Below are 22,925 nucleotides of genomic sequence, written 5' to 3'. Positions count from 1 at the left end.
TGTGTATTTATGTGTAAGTATTCCATGGGAATGCTTCCATCTATATTCAGTAGCTATTTCAATCTAATGCAAAACATTCATAATTACAGCACTAGATATATCAATAATTACCAACTGGTTAGAAATAAAACCACTTTTTCATCCAAAGGTGTCAGAACCACTGGCCCTATTCATTGGAATAAACTTTCTTCTGATGCCAAAACTCTTAAATCTCTTAATATGTTCAAATCACACTTTAGAAATGCTATTATCATGTCTTACTAGATTTAATAGTCAGGAAAATACTTAGTATTTTTCAAGGGTCCATGCTTTTTATTTTCATTTTAAAAATATTGCATTTTCAGTTGATTGGTTGATTATAATCTGTAATATCACTCTTTATTAGGCATAAGGTATTATCTTTTTTTTCTTTTTTTTGCTGCAAAATTAATTTACAATGTAATGTAAGGTAATGTAACGTAACGTAACGTAGCGTAAGTAAGGGGGTCGTTCACTGCTGGCCTTTTGGCCTTTCGAACGGCTCCTCCATGTCATGATAACAGAATAACTTGTACTATTTTTGTTTAATTCTTCATTAACATAATATAATTTAACCAATGTACTGACTTATATGTATAATGTTTATGTTTGTAATATGACATGGAAATAAATTTGATTGATTTTAATCGGTGATGAACAACGGTGAAACATTATTGAATCCCTAATTCCACTTTATTCCCCTGATTTCATCTTGATGAAACTGTGTAAATTTGAGTAACTTTGAGGGGAACAGCCCATTGGTGCAAAGGGTTATTAGTCTAGAAAGGGTTGAAGTTAGATTTAGGGCATTTTAGGTTAAGATTATAGGGATAAGGTTACGGTTATGGTTATGGTTATGGTTAGTTGCAATTAAAATACCAAATAAATGTACTTATAAATGCACATGATTCACCCCTACCTCTCTCGCACACACCCCAGCATAACACACACCCATGAAGGAATGTATCTCCTTTCTTCCCCACCCCACCCATAACACACCCCACACACAGTCACAGATCCACATACCTCCATCCAGGAATGTATCTAGTAGTATATCAAACATTTGTTGGTGTGTGTCCTGACCATTATATACCTCTGGCGTCAGCAGAACCCGCTCACCCAACCCCACCCCACCCATAACACACCCCACATACAGTCATAGATCCACATACCTCCATCAAGGAATGTATCTAGTAGTATATCAAACATTTGTTGGTGTGTGTCCTGACCATTATATACCTCTGGCGTCAGCAGAACCCGCTCACCCAACCCAACCCCACCCATAACACACCCCACATACAGTCATAGATCCACATACCTCCATCAAGGAATGTATCTAGTAGTATATCAAACATTTGTTGGTGTGTGTCCTGACCATTATATACCTCTGGCGTCAGCAGAACCCGCTCACCCAACCCAACCCCACCCATAACACACCCCACATACAGTCATAGATCCACATACCTCCATCCAGGAATGTATCTAGTAGTATATCAAACATTTGTTGGTGTGTGTCCTGACCATTATATACCTCTGGCGTCAGCAGAACCCGCCACCCAACCCCACCCCACCCATAACACACCCCACATACAGTCATAGATCCACATACCTCCATCAAGGAATGTATCTAGTAGTATATCAAACATTTGTTGGTGTGTGTCCTGACCATTATATACCTCTGGCGTCAGTAGAACCCGCTCACCCAACCCAACCCCACCCATAACACACCCCACACACAGTCACAGATCCACATACCTCCATCCAGGAATGTATCTAGTAGTATATCAAACATTTGTTGGTGTGTGTCCTGACCATTATATACCTCTGGCGTCAGCAGAACCCGCTCACCCAACCCCACCCCACCCATAACACACCCCACATACAGTCATAGATCCACATACCTCCATCAAGGAATGTATCTAGTAGTATATCAAACATTTGTTGGTGTGTGTCCTGACCATTATATACCTCTGGCGTCAGCAGAACCCGCTCACCCAACCCAACCCCACCCATAACACACCCCACACACAGTCATAGATCCACATACCTCCATCCAGGAATGTATCTAGTAGTATATCAAACATTTGTTGGTGTGTGTCCTGACCATTATATACCTCTGGCGTCAGCAGAACCCGCTCACCCAACCCCACCCATAACACACCCCACACACAGTCACAGATCCACATACCTCCATCCAGGAATGTATCTAGTAGTATATCAAACATTTGTTGGTGTGTGTCCTGACCATTATATACCTCTGGCGTCAGCAGAACCCGCTCACCCAACCCCACCCCACCCATAACACACCCCACATACAGTCATAGATCCACATACCTCCATCAAGGAATGTATCTAGTAGTATATCAAACATTTGTTGGTGTGTGTCCTGACCATTATATACCTCTGGCGTCAGCAGAACCCGCTCACCCAACCCAACCCCACCCATAACACACCCCACACACAGTCACAGATCCACATACCTCCATCAAGGAATGTATCTAGTAGTATATCCAGCATTTGTTGGTGTGTGTCCTGACCATTATATACCTCTGGCGTTAGCAGAACCCGCCCCACCCAACCCCACCCATAACACACCCCACACACAGTCACAGATCCACATACCTCCATCAAGGAATGTATCTAGTAGTATATCCAGCATTTGTTGGTGTGTGTCCTGACCATTATATACCTCTGGCGTCAGCAGAACCCGCTCACCCAACCCAACCCCACCCATAACACACCCCACACACAGTCACAGATCCACATACCTCCATCAAGGAATGTATCTAGTAATATATCCAGCATTTGTTGGTGTGTGTCCTGACCATTATATACCTCTGGTGTTAGCAGACATGTCACAGCATTTGACAACGTAACTTGCCGGCACTTATCAGCATACTCTACTGCTGCGCCCTGAAAGAGATATAAACTCCTGATCAGTTCCTTACTTTGTTTGTCCATTCGTATGTTCATTCATTATTTATCATCTAGTCATCCAGGGATGCAAATTGTGCGGGAGCAGGGAGCACCGCTCCTAGGAAATGAGAGTCAAAATTGAGGAAATAATGCCATGGGAAGAAAAAAGAAAGAGAGGAAAAAGGAGGGAGAGAGAAGAAAAGAACAGAGAAGAGGAAGAGGGAAAAGAGGAAAGAAAGAGAAGAAGAGTGAGGTACAAGATAATAGGGGATGAAGCTACTGAATGGAAGAGAGGAAATCTTTAAGATACTGGTTGTCATTTGGAGGAATTCACATTATTGTTCAAGAAATAAGAGCAAAAAAGAGGAAGGTGTTGGTGTTAGAATATGGAAATGGGATATGAGAAAATTTACAATTCATCACCATAAGAGGTATTCAATGTAATTTAACAGGAAAAAAAGAAGTTGGATGAAGACAGGGGGAAACAGGGCTCATATCTGAGAAAATTTAGAGAGGCGGCAATCATATCTGAGGAAATTTATAGAGAGGCAGCAATGAAAATTTTATGGGAACAAAAGTCAAGAAGGAATTCAGTGTACTTAGTATCAATAGTAATGCCACTGAGAAGAGGACAAAACTGACTGGAAAATATTGAGGAAATTTAAAAGAAGAAGGTCCAACTAAACAAGTTGTGCTTCTCTGACAAAAAAAAATGAAAGGGATATTAGGAAAAAAAAAAAAAGGGAAAGGAGCCTCTGTCCGACCAAAATTGACCCCAAACTAGTGTAAAATACCAAATTTTTATGCGCTACGATGCGCACATTGTCATCAAAAAGCCTTTTTTGGAAGCTCGAAGACCTAACATACATTCGCTCTAAAAATCCACGCTATGTTAACATTCTCATCTTTTGAAGTGCAGAATAAAGCTATTTTTGCATGGTATGATTGAGGAAATCTTTAGCATAAAAACCTTGCTCCTGAGGAAGAAATCACAATTTGCACCCCTAGGCTGTAGTCATCATTCATACTGTTCCTAATAAATGCCCACACACCAGGAGCCAAAACTGGGCAACCATGGGCCTGCTTAATATATGCCTTGCCACTATTATTTTTTTCAATGAAAAGGTGACCGAAACCATACCATGTGTTGCTGGCCGTCACAACGGCTAAATTTAAGGACAAAATCCAATTTAAATTCTATCCAGTTCACTGCCAAATTATAGTAGAATTTCACTAAATCACATTCTTATAGGTCGGTATTTACCGATAATACGCACTTTGCAAGGGCACTGCCATCTTGGATTTGAACTTGGAAAAGGCAGGATCCAGTTGTACTTCGCGTTTATCACCCATATTTTTAAATATTTTTCATTGAAAATTTGCTTCTGACAAACACCCCCTTTCGAATAATTACACACCTTGGGACGTTTATTACAGATAATACAGTAAGCAGATACTGACTTTCACGAATTGTGAAACAGCTTACCTCACTAATTTTTTGTTGGCCTTGTTGCTGCTTCTATTCCGAATACTGGACTCATAACATCGCAGCTTGATATAAAAAGTGTACTATACACACAGCTGGGCACAGCACCTATGTGAACTGTGCTTTCCATATTGCATGAGTGACGGCCGCTTTTGTCAATTTATGATGGCTTAAGTTGGGACTTTATAAACTTGCGCAGCATCAAAAAGTGAATCATTCTCACCTATTACGAGCTGATCATAGTAGGCCTATAGTAGGTACTTCATCATATACTTCAAACCAGCTGCTATATTACTACCTCCTTTTAAGGCCACCATAAGTAAATCCTTAATTGAAAACCTAATGCAGAATGCATTTTTTTTTATGTGTCAGTACAGGCTTTGGGACAAGTATTTTGTGCAGAAAGTATCCAATGTCTGTTGCAAATGTTGGAAAAGTAGACAAATAAAGACACTGCTACAAAATAATTCATCTCTGTGTTGAAAACTTCAAACTTGAAGAAAACTTGAAATCAAATAGGGAATTTGAGTTTTACATATGCCTTTTGTAAAAAAAAAAAAAGAAAAAAAAGTCAAATAAAAAGTAATTTCTTGATTTTCAAAGAGGACTAATGCTCACAGCAGCTTTGAGACTCAGGATTTTAAGATGGCCTAATCAACCAAGCAGATATTGAATTTTACGACTTGTGCAACAGCTTACCTCACTGATTTTGTAGGCCTTGTTGCTTCTTCTATAACACCCCAGTAGATACCTCATCACATACTGCTGCCCCGCAACTTGTTCCTCATTACGATATGATGCTGATGACTCCACCATGTGGATTACATGGAATGACGGGTCTTCTAAAAGAAGACGCTCAAACAAAGCCTGCAGTGACGAGATATCATAACGTAGAATATATAGATAAGGACAGGGAATATGTGCGATGCGCAAAAAAATGATGAAAATTGCGCATTTTGGGTACAATCACACATTTTAGGTCCGACCGCGAATTTTAAGATTTGCCCAAAATAACCATTTTCAAGTACTTATTTTTAAAAATCTAAAGTTTTCACGAAATCAAAGAATCCATAAGGATCTGCAATGCAATTCATGTTAAAAAAAGGTATAGAAAATAGCCTGTCGCAAAAATTTGCAAGAAAATATAGAAGAAAAACAGTATATATTTCTTTTAATTACATATATTTGAACTTTTTGGGGAGAAAAATCACACATTTTGGTAAAAAAATGTGCACACAATTTTGCACATTTTCAAAAACTGGTGTGTGCATTTTATTCTAAAAAATAGCGCATTTTCCCCATTCTTATAGCATTTTGATACGGTTTACAACGATGAACTTCACCTCATTGAGCCAAAATTTTATAATGCATACTGTTTCACCCTTTTGCTTATTTTACAGAATTTTGTAATTTTCCAAGTTAAATGGTAATTGGTATCATTCTAATCAAGTTTACAGTACCTGATCAATGTCGTCCCATCCCAGACAGCAGCAGTCAGCACCATTTTCTTCCCTCAGTTTATCGGCAACTTCCACTAAGTACACACACCTGGGAGGCATGCCTTTACTTCTGGTTCTACCCTCTGCAAAATTACAAAAAAAGGCAATCAATCAATCAACCAATCAATTAAAGAATCAATTAATATTGAAATCAATCAATCAATCAGCCAATCAATCAAATGTCAGATATTTTAACAGTGGCTTTAACATTACATAGTGGCTTTAACATCTGGAAAACACTCCTTCAGTCTGACACTGCGCTAGTCCAAAGATTCGGACTAGCGCAGTGTTTTTCAGTTACGGACGAGCGCAGTGTTTTTTAGATTCGGACTAGTGCAGTGTCTGACTGAAAGAGTGTTTTCCAGATTCGGACTAGCGCAGTGGTTTTCATTTTTTGACAAGCGCATGCTTTCTTTCGGACTAGCGCAGTGTTTTTCATTTTTGGACTGATGCACCCCTAAGACTAGAGGCGTGTCGGACTGAGCGGTGCACCCACAACAAACAACTGTCTTACCATGATCAATGGTGATCAGAAACACATCCTGGATCATGCGATCAATTCTTCTCACTTCATCATCAATACTTCTGACCTCTGACCCTTGCTCAACTGATTTGGTCACCACTGGAGAGTCCTCAGAAGCTGCAATACCTGGCATTGATAGAGTATCACCTGGAATGACCTTTGAGCTATGACCTTCATCCTCTGGTATGACCTCTGACCCAGTTGGAGCTTGTGATAGGCTACTTACTGGTTGCATCAAAAGTGCAAATGGGTTGGTTGGTTGGTCGGCCATCTTACCCTTCCAATTCACTCTTAATTCTGCATAAAAATTAAGAAATTTTAAAAATATGCGAAATTGATAATTTCAAAATAAGATTTGAAATGTCTAAATGTTTAACATTGGAACAAATACAGGTAATGTAAAGTTTCTTTAGTCAACAGCAACTCTACTGTCTATGATTACAATGAAGAAATATTTACTATGGATTGATCGCATCCTGGCCTGTCAAATTTAGCTTCCTGAAAACACTTTTGTACAATAACTTACCGTACTGACGCGAGTATAGTCCCAACCCCGTTTTTGGGTGAACATTTTTCAAAATTGGGGGTGGGACTATACTCAATTTCAAAAAAAAAAAAAAAAATGCATTTTGAAATCATTAATAGAGTATGACATGAATACAAATTATCAATTTTCATGTTAAAAATACAAAACATCTTGAAATTAATTTTTTTTTTAGGTTAACCATGAATGATCCTAGCATTTAGGTCTAGGTCCTGGGACACTCCAAAGCCGAAAAAATAAATAACTTGATAATAAACTGCTTAAAAGTAAAGGATAAGTCATTCAAATTTATGTCTACCTGTACACAGCCATTCTTCTATTATGGGAGATTTTAACATTGATTTATTAAAAGAGGAGATACATAGACCAACTCATGATTATTTGAACATGATTCTGTCATATTCACTGTTACCAGCTATTACAAAACCAACTAGAATTACGGAACATAGTGCAACGCTAATTGACAATATCTTGACTGACAATTATGACATTAATTCTGCGATATTGATAACTGACATAAGTGATCACTTTCTGACTATTATTTCAACTAGCATTAAAGTAAGGAAGAATCAAGCAAGTAATAAGGACACATGTTGTAAAAAGAAACCTAACTACCAGTAATGTTAATCACCTAAAGGAAAAGTTATCAAGAATTAACTGGACAGAAATTTTACAAGGTGATGATGCCAACAAAGATTATAACATGTTTATATCTAGGCTTCAAGATCTAATAAATGAATGTATTCCATTGAGGAAATGCACCAATAATAGGAAACAAAATCCGTCATTGCCTTGGATTACTGGTGGTTTGCTGAAAAGTATAAATAACAAAAATAAACTTTATAAAAAGTATAAAAACTCACCCACAGAAAACAACCTTAATAAATTTAAATTGTATAGAAATAAACTACATAGCCTCATCAGAAAGGCAAAACGTCATTATTATGAAACTAAGTTTAACAAATCTAAAAATGATATGAAACAAACATGGAGAAACATCAATAATTTACTTAAACGTAAGAACAGCAGTAAAAATAATCAAACTCAATTTAAAGACGATTCAGGTAATCTCATAAGTGATCCTCAATTAATTTCTGACCAGTTCAATGAATTCTTTGTACACATTGGTCCGAAATTAGCCGAAAAAATTGGAAACGGTAATAAAGACTATCATGAGTATTTACTACATCCTCTTCAGAATAGTATGTTTATGTCGCCTTTATCAGAACATGAAGTGATAAATGTCATTGACAAGCTTGATTGTAATAAAGGTCCAGGTCATGATGGAATTAGAAATGTGCTAATCAAGAAAATTGCCAAAGAAGTATGTTCCCCACTTGCTATGATATTTAACTCATCAATATCACGTGGTATTGTTCCAAAAGACCTTAAAAAGGCTAAAGTCGTTCCAATTTATAAAAAAGATGATTCCCACTTATATTCAAACTACAGACCAGTCTCAATATTACCTTGCTTTTCAAAAAATCTTAGAGAGGCTAGTTTTCAATAGATGCCTGTAGTTTATGAATAAATACAAAATTTTAAACGATAGACAATTTGGCTTTAGGCAAGGTTACTCTACTGAAATGGCAATAACTGATTTAATTGACAATATTTATAACGCCATTGATCAAAATGAAACCACTCTGGGCAGTGTCCGAAATAAGGAATATATGGAGGTTATCCCGAGGATAACTAAAGCATAAATTCTGCTTGTCCTCAATACATTTTGGTTGTCCCCAAAATGTAACATACTTTTGGAGGTAAAATATAGTGGTTGTCTAGGGGATAAGTACATAGCTCAATATGGTTGTCCCCAGTGATTTTTGGACAAGAGGACAAGAGGATAAGTGCTTATTTCGAACACTGACTCTGGGTATCTATTTGGATTTATCTAAGGCATTTGATACTATTCAACATGATATCATATTATACAAACTTGAATATTATGGCTTTAGAGGAACATGCTTAGAATGGTTTAAAATTACCTATGTGATAGGTCTCAGTATGTGTGTTATAATTCATGTAATTCTAAATTGAAAAATATCACATGTGGGGTTCCTCAAGGTTCAATTCTTGGGCCTCTGTTGTTTATATTATATGTAAATGATATTATTATTACATCATCGACTCTGAAATTGTTCTGTTTATGGATGACACTACCATCCTATATTCTCACAAAAATCTTGCAGACAAAATAGAAATGATTAATATCGAACTAAGAAAAGTTACAAACTGGTTTAGAGCGAATAAGCTATCAATAAATGTTCAAAAAACAAACTTTATGATTATGGGTACACCTCAAAAAACATTTCATTTCAAAAGCAATACAAACGTAATGTTCGATGGAAGTATTCTCCCAAGAGTAAATAGAACGAAATTCTTGGGCATTATAATGGATGAAAATCTTTCTTTTAAATATCACATTGAAGCAATATCTAACAATATCTCTAAAAATGTAGGTATTATGCATAAGTTAAAATATTTTATTCCTAAAAGAATAATGTATTGTATATATTCTTCATTGATAATGCCGTATTTGAGCTATGGTATTCTGATATGGGGAAATACACATATGATTTATTTAGACAAATTACTCAAATTACAGAAAAGAGTCGTAAGAAACATTTCTAAGAGTGATTTTAGGGCTCATTCAGCCCCACTATTCAAGAGTCTTAAGATTCTCACTGTCTCTGACATGTATAAATATTATCTTGGAATCTTTATGTATAAGCATTCTGTTAATTTATTACCAAAATTATTTGAATGTTATTTTATGAAAAGAAAAAATGTCCATACCATAAACACAAGACGAAAGAACGATTACCAGTTGGTTAGAAATAAAACGGCTTTCTCATCCAGAGGAATAAGATCATCGGGTCCTATTTTATGGAATAAAATATCTCATGAGACACAAAATTCTAATTCTACTAACATATTTAAATCCAAACTTAAATCATATTTAATAAGTCTCTATGAGTAAGGTACAAATTTTCAAATCATTTAAAACTACTTCATATACTACATATATTTATTCAAAAAACTTAGGATACACTATTATTATGGCATGATTTAAGTTATGTGATGGTAATTTCAATTGTTTGTCGGCATAAGTTTATGTGTTCTGTCCTTGTGTTCTCTCGTACTTTGGTTTAACATAGGTGTAATGTAATGTAATGTAAGATGGAAGGTGTTGTCCACCTCTGGCCTCCTTTGGCCTTTTGGACGGCTCCGCCATGCCTAATTAGTGACATGTTAACCAATGAAATGTGTGTAATATTATGTATGTATTGGCATGGAAAATAAAATATCTATCTATCTTCCATGAGTAAATGTAGGTATGAAAGGTGAATTCAAATTTGCCATCAAACTGCATTCATAACCTCATGCAGCAAGTGCGATCCAATCACGAATAATAACTTTTTAATACGCAGACGCAAATGCAGGTCATTGAATAAGTATAATGACCGCGTCTCGTGACGTAGCTACTAGTACGCTCTACAATGGCCGCGTTATGTGTTACGCGTTCGAAAAATTTACGTGGACGCTGGCCGGCGTGGCCGCCGTATTTGGACATTGCATGATTGCGTGCTACTGTGATTGGTCGCTACGAGCGGTATTTCCTTAATGGGCTATTCGATTTTTTACAGGGAAAACGACAGATTAAGTTAAAATTGTGTTCTGTTTTCTAATTAAAAGAAGAAAAAAGTAAAAAGTGAAGGTTATGAATGAGGTTAATGACTTTGCATCAGTTATTTTTCGGGTATTGTGAAATATCTAAACATTGTGCTTTGGACCTCGGAAAATATTCCTCGGTTCCAAAACACAATGTTTAGATATTTCACAATACCCTCAAAACAACTGATGCGCAGTCATTAAGTAAAGAAAGCCAAAACTGAAAATCGTTTTGTCATAGCACTTTCCGAAGCAAAGTTATATCTTGTCAAAGATTGACTTTCATCAAAAATATTCAGCTAACATTTATGCATCAATTAAAAAACAAAAGAGCAGTCTCATAATCATGCATGCTTTTTTATGTGGAACTGCTACCACAATCCCTCTAAAATTCCATTTGCGATCATCGCATCACAAAAATAAATCATATGAATACCTGAGTGGAAGAAGGGCCCAACTCCAATTTTTTACAAAAATGAGTTAAACCCAACATTTTATTGCCAGCAGACTGATCTTCCTTGTGTGTGAAGGATGAGCCAAAATTCACTCTCCAAATAGTCTTCCGCGTACACTTAAACATGGTTTTCATGGAAGAAAGGCCCAACTCCATGGAGTTGGGTATAGTGTTAAAGAGGAATTTTGTTCATCCATGAAATCTGCTTTTCACTACAATAAATTTTCTTGCCAACCTATTACATGAGTTCTACTTGTGCAATTAATGGTGATTATCTAATTTCTGTAGCTATTGAAAACACAGAACTGGTACTTGTGGTATATTAGTGGAAGAAGGGCCCAACTCCAGCTCATATTAAGACCTGTACCGTTGCCATGGAAACATCATATATATAATTTCGAATGTATGTACTATTGTATGTTCATGTATTAAAGGTCCCCTGAAGATAAAAACGTTCTGCCTATAAAACTTTTCCAAATATTAAGTTTTATCTTAATATCTCAAAAACAGTTTTGATGGAGTTGGGCCCTTCTTCCACTCAGGTATTCATATATTTGGGTCAAGTGAAGTATAGACAACATATTTATACAGGTTTCCTTGACAACTCTTTTCTTTTATTAAATTTCTATATTACAATATCATATGAAGAGCTTAGTTTCAAAACCCCTTACATCCACTTGAGCAATTTTGAGAAAACATCAATAAATCATCAAAAAAAGTACTGATATATGGGGGTTTTCAACAAAAGCAGTTTTTGGCGGGATGCTTGGGTAGGATGAGCATCACGCCATAAACTGCTTTTGTTGAAAAACTCCTTTATATCAGTACTTTTTTTGATGATTTATTGATGTTTTATCAGAATTGCTCAAGTGGTTGTAATGGGTTTTGAAACTAAGCTCTTCATATGTATTGTGTTTGGGCTCCAGTTTAGGCCGATTTGGCTGACTAGCAAATGTGTTAACTGATGTTTGCCTTTCATACCTATCTAATGAGCAAATTTGTAGTTTCTCGAGTAAGGTTTAACTAGACAATTTAGAACTTGTGAATCACCGAATGTGATCTCTGCAAATTGAAAATAAAATGCGAACATTTGAGTGATGTTTACGATTATAAGCACATGAACACACAAGGTCAAAATGCTGTTAGCAGTTAGATGTAATTAAACATGGGAGAATCTGGCCTTTTTTAACGCTAGCCACTGTTACGCTACAGTGTATTTTACCCATACAAAAAATCATTCCGTAGGCCTATCGTGCATGCACAGATTACTGACAGTGATGCAATCAACCAATCGGCAGTTGGAAAGCCATTAACCCAAATTACCCAATGACGTCATCGCTGCATTTTCAATGATAAAATTCAGAATCGTTCAAAAACACGAGTTTGTAATTGCAAATATTTAATTGTTGTGTGTATGGATGTAAGTCTATCCCCGGCCCCCCAACTCAACACAAAAGTTGGCAACCATGAGAGTTACCAAATCTTTCAAACATCACCTTTCGCAATGATTTTTCATCAAATTAACCCCCTTTTTCATACAAAATCGAGGACAAAAATGGACCAAAAACAACCCCTTTTTTGTGGTTTTCAATGACTAGAATTTCCAACACCCATTTTAAATGACTAGAATTTCAAACACCCCTTTTTAATGACACTAAATATTGCCAAAAAATTACTAGATTTTTTCAAGTACCCCTTTTATCCAAATTTCGCGGACAGTGCAAATTAAATACCCCCTATTTTGCCAAATTACCCCTTTTCCGCGCTTTTTGGTAACTCTCATGGTTGCCAACTTTTGTGTTGAGTTGGGGCGGGAGTCTACTGTATCTCAAATTAACATAGTGTATTATCGTAGCAGTGAATGAGCTGAAGCTTGTGAGGCGGGTCTGTTGCAAATTTGGCGGTTCTCTTGTTTTTGTAACATTAAAAATCCATCTTTCGCATAGCCGCTGTGTGTGTGTGTGGGAACGGGGGTCAGCTATTTTGCACACATGGATTCGGCTAACAACGACCTGCATGCATAAACACTAGTTACTGCTGACAGAGTGTACCGGTACCAATCGTAGCAGGGTGTAAAATATTAAAGTGTTTAATCTGAAATACGTTATGGGGTAAATATAAGCATTTGAATAATTTAACAATAATTTGAACCTGAAAAATAAATGAACATGAAAGTTCATGAATGATTTTATGGGTGCTGCAGCTTTGGAGCTAAGGCAATATGTAGGTATGCTAGGTGAATTCCAATTTGCCATCAAACTGCATCATTCATAACCTCACGCAGCAAGTGCAATCCAATCACGAACGTCGAATATTTAACTTTTTAATACGCAGACGCAAATGCAGGTCATTGAAAAAGTATAATGACCGCGTCTCGTGACGTAGCTACAAGTACGCTCTACAATGGCCGCATTACCCAGGGGTGGAATTTCGGCGGGAGTCCGAAAGTCGACTCTCGCAGAGACTCCCGTAAAGTCCTATTGCGAGAGTCCATGTGGACTCGCGCTGGAAATGATCGGCTCAGCGAACTTACGTTTAAGTTCAACACCCCTTAAAACTCAAAGCCTGCAAAATATAAAGGAAAAGTCGCCAAAGATGCAATTGATGGTATATATGGAAGTGAGAGTATGATGACACATATATTAAAAACTTAACTTTGTTAGTTTATTTGTTAGTTTGTTTGTTTGAATGCATTTTACGTAGGCCTACATATAATACCTTTTGGACTCCCGCAAGATTGTACAACAAGAATCCATTTACGGGAATCCATGGACTCTTGCAAAAGTCTCTTGCGAGAATCCACTTGGACTCCCGTGGCACTTTACGAAATTCCACCACTGTTACCTGACGTGTTACGCATTCGAAAAATTTACGCGGACGCTGGCCGGCGTAGCCGTCATATTTGGACATTGCATGATTGCGGCTAAAAATTATATAATTTTCTAAAAATAAAATGATAGAGTCAATGCAGAATTTTGTTCTGCTTCTGATTAAGATGATTGTATATATTTAAAAGTTGGAGGTAACACGACTTGTGGCCTAAAGCGCGACCTCTGTTTTACACGTGAAGTCTATGGAAAGCTATTTTGTGTTCTCAAGCCTTGGCAGGGTGTGTCTGGGATGTCGAATTCGTCACCCTTGCATGTGTAGCCGGCGTAGACGCTTATTAATTCCAGTGATTTTTGCACTGTTCACGACATTATAATACAAAATTACCCAAACATCTTTTGCGTTTTATAACCAGATTTGCAATACCTTATGTTTTACTTGAGATCGTTGAATCAATCAGCACATTTTAGCCAAGAAAATTTCCTCCAGACTGAGGTTTTCGTGATCACTTGTTACATACGTCAACACTATCGCTCAGAGGGTACAAGACATGACCAACGCCAGGGATTTTCCCAGAGAAATAAAAGCGAATCGAGAATTTATTTTTGAAAAGCTCACATTTGAATTTGGATTTGGAAGATACCTTCTCTTAAATAACAGTATTGCGATCCACCAGCATACATAACTCGATGTAGAGAGTCTTTCCTATTCAGAGGAAATATTGCAATTACACACCTTATTGCCTTTTAACAATAACCATTGACACTAGCACATATCAGAGAAGATGTAAGAAAAGGATGGAGAACAGAATTATATCCTTGAGATAATCCCGTAGGTAATCCTGTTGCACCTATCATAGTCCTTTATTCTCAAGTGGTGGGTTAACCAACAGTTAACAATGAGAGGAAATTCCTGAACCTAGTTCAGTTGGAGATGATTTGAAGTGACCGCCAATTATGACCATTTGATATTTAATACCAGCAATGTGAAAAAATAGAAAGAAATAATGTAGTGCCAAAATAATGTACCCTTTTACGGAAGGAGCAAAGTTTAACAAGTTATAACTCCGCTTCTGAAGTACGAATATCAGCGGCGAATGTCAGGTTATTATTTCCCAGTCTTTAAAAAAATTGCAGGCAGAGGTGGGAATCGATCTCGGTACCTCCCGGTTAAACAGCACTGTGCAAGACCACTAGACCAACTAAATACCTGTTGTAAGATGTGTGACATTAATCTTTGATATTGCTTAATGGAACAAATCGCGGAATTAAATCAGTAATAAAAGAAATAGATTCTTATATAGCGGTCAAATTAGATAAAGGGGAAATATTTGTCCCTGCTCGAAAGAAAATATAGGTTAGAAAATTATCAAATAAATTTAAATTACAAATTGAGATTTTATATTTCTTTCTTTCACGAGGCGACATTATCACAGACAAACACTGTATAAGCTAAAAACTCGACTCTTATCACTAGATGCTGTCATTTAGCTCAATGGTACACAGCCGTTTCGCGCATCCAGTTGCCCACCAGATGTCACGACATCCGGTGGGCAACTAGGTGCACCACTAGTTGCCCACCGGTTGCGGCAACATCTAGTGGGCAACTGGATGCAGCTGCACCAGGTGGACATGAGGATGTGGTGACATCTGGTGGCCTACCTGATGTGGACAACAGGTATGCTGACAGATGTTCACACGTAGTTAGAATTCAGATGTAGACATCTGTTAGCATTATGATTGCATACATGCGATTGCACTGCAGATGTAGACATACCGTGCACATCTACATGCAGTCATCAAAAATATTTTTGGCATGATATATATTTTTTAAGTTTTTGGCCGATTTAATTTCCAGATGGCTCCTGTGGTGGTTCCCATTTTCTTTTCTTTTCTAACACTGTGTTGTTTGGATAGTACGTATATGCGTTGGTGGATCTTTTTTTGTTTTCATGGGTTTTGTTATTTTGAATGTTACAAATTATTTTTTTAACAAAAATCTACTTTTGGATGGTTTCCACTTTCCATTCGTGGTTCGCGGTTTTATTGGCTCCAAGTTGTTTAGCTATTACTAATGCATTGCTTGATCTTTTTTTTCATGGATTTTTGTTATTTTGGATGTTGCAATTTTTTTTATCAATAATTATACTTTTTGACGGTTTCCACGTTTCAGTAGCGGTTCCCAGTGTTATTGGCTCCGTGTTGTTTAGCTGGTACTATAATGCGTTGCTTCAAGATCTTTTTTCATGAATTTTGTTATTTTTGATGTTGCAAATTATTTTTGATGTTGCAAATTATTTTTGGAACAAAAAAATCATCTTTTTGATGGTTTCCACGTTCCAGTGATGGTTCCCGGTGTTACTGGCTCCATGTTGTTTAACTGGTAGGCCTATACTAATGCAATATTGCTAGATCTTTGTTTTAATGGATTTTGTTATTCTCGATGTTGCAAATTATTTTTTTGAACAAATATTAATAATATAGGGGTGGTTCCCAGTGTTGTTGGCTCCATGTTTTTCAGCTGGTACTATTTTTAAATGCATTGATTGATCTTTGTTTTCATGGATTGTTATTGTGGAAATTTTAATAATTTTGATGTTTTTTGCTCTCCAAGTCTCCAGGGTGGTTCCTGTGTTATAAAAGCTATATGTTGTTTAGCTAGTACTAAGGGGCTATCATTTTCTTCGGAAGGGGGTCTCAAATATACAGAGGGGTCATAAATTTTTGAAAAGTAAAATAGGGGCGCCATACAATTTTTGATGACGAAAATGTAGGGAGTCACAAGATGACCACAGATAGTTTAGGGGCTGTGCAATAATGTTGAGTAAAATTTCCAAACGGCTTGCCAAAATCGCTTGCCCCCCCCCTCTTGGCATGCCAAATAATTCCCCCCCCCCCCCTTGAACATGCCAAATCCCCAATCCCCATCCCAAATTGCAAACTTTAAATGATCTAGATGTACGAGGGCGGTCAAAAGTTCGTAGAACTCGGTATGCTACTTTGTCGCACGGTATTGAGTTTGGTCTTATTTGAAAGCTTGTTCCTTCAAAACATTACTGCATAGATATTAGATTTTTGCATCACTGTATGTGGACAGGACACTCTTCAGAGGAAGCCAACCTCCATGAATTCACAGGTACTACCAGAAGTGAATACAGGGTCATTATGGAAATTTATTCGAACGGCGGCAGTGAAAACTCAAATGAAATTTAACAATGTACAGTTGCTGTAAATGGTAATGAAGTCCTTGATATTCAACAGCAACGAAATGGTTCTTAGAGTTCAAGAATGGAATGAGCGTCCTTGAAGATCATCCAAGGTCCAAAAGACTTGCTGACGTTACCACTAACGATATACGTGCTGGTACAGTGGTATTGTTAATGAATACAGAGCAAAAAAAGAAAGATGAGATAGCCACAAAATATGACAACTCTGTTGAATGTGTTTTCAACATTAATCCATTAACATTGGGTATTCCAGGGTGTCTTCTAGATGGGGTCTCAGAATCTTCATGTACAAATTTGATACCAATTGACATATTGAGGATTTGAGGTTCACACCTTCTATACACTTAGAATGAGGACCGAGGCAAGTTTAATCTATATGTGGCTAAAGGTGATAAAACATACATTAATCACTGGAATTACGAGAGCATTTAGTGGAAGCACCTGGATCTCCCACACCTAAGAAGATCATCACTCGGTCACCATAGTGCAAGGTCTTCATCGCCGTTTCTGAGATCCAGGGAGAGTCTTGATGGCAGATCATTTGCCGAATGAAAGTACAATCATAGGCATATATCATACAATTTTGATAGCAAAATTGAGGCAAGCCATCATGTGAAGAAGGTTGATAGTAGGAATGTGACTGTTCTCGGATTGTGTCCTGTACGCTATTCTTAGTTTGTCAAGCTGCCATTCACGACAGAGTGGTCAGTTAATTAAAGTAACCATATTGTGGTTCAGGCATGGCCTCCAGTTAGTGAAACCTATTTTAGAATTTTAAGTCCTAGCTTCATAATATCAGGTTTGCTGGTGATCAATGCTGGTGAGCCTTCACTGAAGAGTGCTCAAGGAGCTATCGGAAGACTTCCATTTTTTTGACATAGAAGGCTTCCAGAAAAATTGCGACGGGTGCATTAAGGTTTGCAGTGATCATGCTCAAGAGTGAGATAGAAATAATTTGGTTAGTACTCTTTCAAGTACCTTGTTCTACGAACTTATTGACCGCCCCTCGTATGTTGCAAGCGCAGCCTCTCCTCTCCTCTGCGCTTTGCCGAGAACGGAACGATTTTGCTGACAGATTTGACAAGGGAGGTCTCAGCCCCCCCCCCCCCATCTCCCCTCTTATCTCCCCTCTAGCTGCGGCCATGAGGCCTATTGTTAAAAAAAATGATATAGTTTTAGTAAATTAATTATTTCTAATCCTCGAAAAGCTACAGAGTGCATCTTATTGTAATGCATAGATAAAGGATGTTATGAACAGATATGCCGAATCCTACTGTTGCCACAAAATGAAAATGCTGCTATGTGTGTATCATGTTAAAAATAGGTCAAGAAATGTCACACTTTTAACTAACATTCCACGACAATAACAATGTACACTTTACAGTGTGGTCCAAAAACAACTTTACCCAATTTCATAGGTTGATTTCTCACAGTTTAAAAAATCTGTTTCAATTTTTTTCTGTGTTACCTAGGTAACAAAACATCTTCTTAGATGGTGCAATCCTATCCTTATTTGAATTGTTTTATCAAAACGAACAATTTGTTTAATCAGGAAGCTCCCTTGGGCCAGTGGTTAAGGCACAGGTCCCGTAAACCTAAGGTCGTGGGTTCGATCCCGGCCGGTATCACCTTTTCTACCTGGTAAAAAATTATGTTTATTTATGAGCATTCTCATCAAAATGACCAGAAACTCAAGTTTAATATTTGACATGTCAATTAATTGTCAGCTTAAAAATTAATAGGATTCTTGTCAAAAATGATCCAACTTATCAAATAGGCCTATGACCAAAAAAAGAAATCAAATTAGAATAATTCTTGCCAGAGGGGGACATAACAGAATCTTGTCAAAGTAAAATGGATGATCTTGTCAAGTAATAAGGTCAACATCTTATTAATTTGAATACTTGTTGAAATAAAACGGACATTATAATAAGATTGTTTTTTGTTGTTGTTGGCATCGGTCAGTCTTCGCAGACTATGGAGTAGCGTTGTCTGAGGTGGTTGAAAAGCATCGTCTTGTGTGGCTGAATAGACCAATGGCAGATTTTATTGCAGACCTGACATATGAAGACTGGTGCATCTGGTAGGGTTGGTTTGAATGTGCCTCACTGACTGGCTTTGCGCCTTGCTCGTTTGTCATCAGCAGCAGCAGCATTCTGGATGAGGTCTTCTCCCCTTTTCAGGCCATCAGAGAGATGTTGCTTCCAAGTTTTTCCGATCCCGACACTACCAATAGATTCCCAGTTGACCCAGTTCATGTCAAGTGCTTATCCTTGAAGCGGAGTAGCGATCGACCTTATCTTCTGTGTCCTAATGACAGTTCCGTAGAGGAGATCCTTGGGAATGCGACCATCTTCCATTCGACTCACATGTCCTAGCCTTTGAAGGCGACGTTGACATAGTAGCAATGATGGGATACCCGCATTGATGGGATACCCGCCTTGGGCATGACTTCATTGTTTGTGACCTTGTGTTTCCAGGAGATTTCAAGAATGCGGCGTAGACATCTCAAGTGAAATACTTGCAGCTTCCGTTCTTCTAGGTCGTCCATGATTCACTACCATAGAGGAGGGTGCTGATTACACATGCCTTGTAGACCTCCATTTTTATTGTATTGGTGAGCTGTTCTCCCATACTTTCTTAGATAACCTGGAGAGAGTAGAGCCCTCCTTGCTGATCCTTTTGTTGAGCTCATCATCCAGAGATAGATCATTGTCTGTGGCAGTAGAGCCTAATAGGTAGGTGAATTGATGAACTACCTCAAGATGCTGATCACTGATGATGTGGATTGATGGTGGAGCTATTATCCCATGGCGATATTGGTCCGATGGTGGCCCGATGTATGTTCAATAATGGCCCAATATCATTTGCTCATGGGCCCAAGATTGGGCTTGGACCAAATATTGGGCCTATATTGGACCAAATTAGGCTGCCATTGTGATGCCAATATAAATAAATAAAATAACAAATCAGTTACTGTAGCTCAACTTCAGAGTGGGCAGCTATCGCAGCATCATCAGCAAATAGCATGTCTCTAATCAGTACTTCCCTTATTTTGGTCTTGGCCTTCAGACGTGTAATGTTAAAGAGTTTACCGTCAGATCGTGAGTGACGATACACTCCCTCTGTGGATGACTTGAAGGCGTGCTTGAGTAGTTGGAAAGAAAATGCCAAACAGTATTGGTGCGAGTACGCAGCCTTGCTTTACTCCACTTTTGACGCCAAATTCTTCAGACATTGAGCCATCAAACTGGACTGTATCATCATCCCATCATGGAAAGAACGAGTTATGCTGAGTAGTTTGGGTGGACAGCCAATCTGAGGAAGCATCTTGAATATACCATCCCTGCTAACAAGAACAAACGCCTCGGTCAAATCAATGAATGCCAGGTAAAGGGGTTGTTGCTGCTCTCTGCATTTTTCTTGCAGTTGCCGTAGCGAGACGATCATGTCAATTGTTGATCTCTTGGAGCGGAACCCGCACTGTGATTGTTGGTTCACAGCAAAATCACAAATGACCTATTCCAATTGAGGAAATATGATGGAAAGAGCCACCAAATGTCCATTTAGGGAGTGGTAAAATCCAAATTTTACACCAAATTTGAGCTGTTATTTGTTTTGTTTTGGGTTTTTTTTTGTAACATTCATGCGCATTTTTGTGGGGCTTTGGGGGCGTGAGCAGGGCGGCAAAAAGAAGGGCGTTGGAAGAAGGAGCAGCAAAAAAAATCATTAAACAAAAAAGGGTGTAAAAATTATGAAAAATGTTTTAAAAATGTGAACAATACATACAATTTTGGGCTTTTAGCTAGCGAATGCCTATAACCCCCCCCTTGTTTTTTTTGCTCTTCACTTTTCAAACCACCGATAAAATGGGTCAACCTTTTCGGGATGTTGATGAAGCGGGCGTGAAAGTTTATCTTTTCCGCAGCCCCCCGTTTAGGATCGGCCGCGGAACGCCACTGAAATAGGCCTAGGTCTAAATTTCAGAAAATGCAAACGTATGGATGCCATTAATTTCAGCTGGCCACCCAGTAAATTATTTTCCCTAATCGCCCACCCAATAAATTATCCTTATTTACCTCCCTACTTGCCCCCCCCCTCAACCTGCCAAAAATCGTTTGTCCCTTCCCTACCGACCTGCCAAAAATCCCCCCATTCCCCTGCCAAAATATCTTGGCCCCCACCTATAGTGCACCACCCCGGGGTAGGCCTATGATAGTATAAATGATCAAAATTCAAATCTTGGTACCTTTGTCATTACCCACAGTCATTGCCATAGATGTACTATCATAGCCTGTTAGTGGTTCAGCCGAAAGCCGTGTAGGCCTACTTTTTAAAAAATATAGCTACATGTATTTGAATGAGGCTTCAATTTCGTCAATCACTACTGGTCGATTACGATGACATTTCGGTTCAGCGGTTCTAAGAACTTGGAAACTTTTCTGATGAGCGTTTTGATCTTGTTCCTCTTTTAGACTTATTTTTACCAAATCTGTGGATTTTAAACACGTTACCATGGCACAGCGTCATCATCCCTATATCTTCATGTCAAAAATTGCCGTGATAGTACGGCGAATCCTCTCGTTTTTCAATAGCTACGCATGGCGATTTTGTTCGAGATAGGCCGAGCGACTCAGGCTAAGCATCATACGATTTATCATATGAGATACCACCAAGTTTCTATTCTACATATTATTACGATTTGCGTACATGCTCTAGTACCACATGTAGTGTTGCTATTACAAGGAAATTCGATTTGTTTTCAGGTAAAACCCAGGTTTTGTTTTTAATACACTAACTTGAAATTAAATACACTAATTAGCGGCCATTGTTGTTGGCTCTGGAAATATTTTTACTGCATTTTATGCGTAACAATTTTTAAATCGCAGGTTGAAATTGTGATATATTTCATTTTGAGAATTACAATTATATAAAGGAACATTTAGCCCATTCACCTAAGATCCAGGTGTTGTATAGAATATATTCAATCACAAGTCTATGTCACAATGCATATGTAAACTTTCTTTATCCATGTCAACAATAGAATATTGATCACCAATGGAGTATGGAGCTGTATGAAAAAATATTTATAATATAGGGTGTTGACATTGTGCATGGCATCAGAAGGTAGCGAAAATATATGTTTCACATTTTTTTAAACTATATATGTATAGCTTTTATCAACCTTGCCCCTGCAAAGTTTCAGGTTCGAATTCCTAAAAATAATGGAGTTAGACTAATTTTTTACCAAATCTGTGGATTTTAAACACGTTACCATGGCAACAGAAGAGAGCGAAAATATATGTTTCACTTTATTTTACTATATATGGTTAGCTTTTATCAACCTTGACACACCTACAAAGTTTCAGGTTCGAATTTCTAAAAATAACGGAGTTAGACTAATTTTTTACCAACTCTGTGGATTTTAAACACGTTACCATGGCAACAGGAAATCATGAAAACATGTGTTTCACTTTATTCTACTGTTTATGTATAGCTTTTATCAACCTTGCCCCTGCAAAGTTTCAGGTTCGAATTCCTAAAAATAATGGAGTTAGACTCATTTTTTACCAACTCTGTGGATTTTAAACACGTTACCATGGCAACAGGAAATCATGAAAACATGTGTTTCACTTTATTCTACTGTTTATGTATAGCTTTTATCAACCTTGCCCCTGCAAAGTTTCAGGTTCGAATTCCTAAAAATAATGGAGTTAGACTCATTTTTTACCAAATCTGTGGATTTTAAACACGT

At 37.7% G+C, this 22,925-nt stretch overlaps 1 protein-coding gene across 1 annotated transcript in view; it reads right to left on the bottom strand.

Moving 5' to 3' along the window:
- LOC140170243 (ubiquitin conjugation factor E4 A-like) overlaps window positions 1-14,469 on the bottom strand; it is a 64,392-nt gene extending 49,923 nt beyond the window's left edge. The window contains 5 exon segments of the mRNA XM_072193576.1: window positions 2,787-2,931; window positions 5,120-5,287; window positions 5,881-6,002; window positions 6,434-6,739; window positions 14,371-14,469. Coding sequence (XP_072049677.1) covers window positions 2,787-2,931; window positions 5,120-5,287; window positions 5,881-6,002; window positions 6,434-6,713 — 715 coding nt within the window. The 5' untranslated portion in view covers window positions 6,714-6,739; window positions 14,371-14,469.
- Between the last annotated feature and the right edge of the window lie 8,456 nt (window positions 14,470-22,925).

Source organism: Amphiura filiformis, chromosome 14 (genome assembly GCF_039555335.1).
Source record: "Amphiura filiformis chromosome 14, Afil_fr2py, whole genome shotgun sequence".
In the NCBI taxonomy this organism is placed as follows: Eukaryota; Metazoa; Echinodermata; class Ophiuroidea; order Amphilepidida; family Amphiuridae; genus Amphiura; species Amphiura filiformis.
This window is presented reverse-complemented; position numbering and strand designations above follow the sequence as displayed.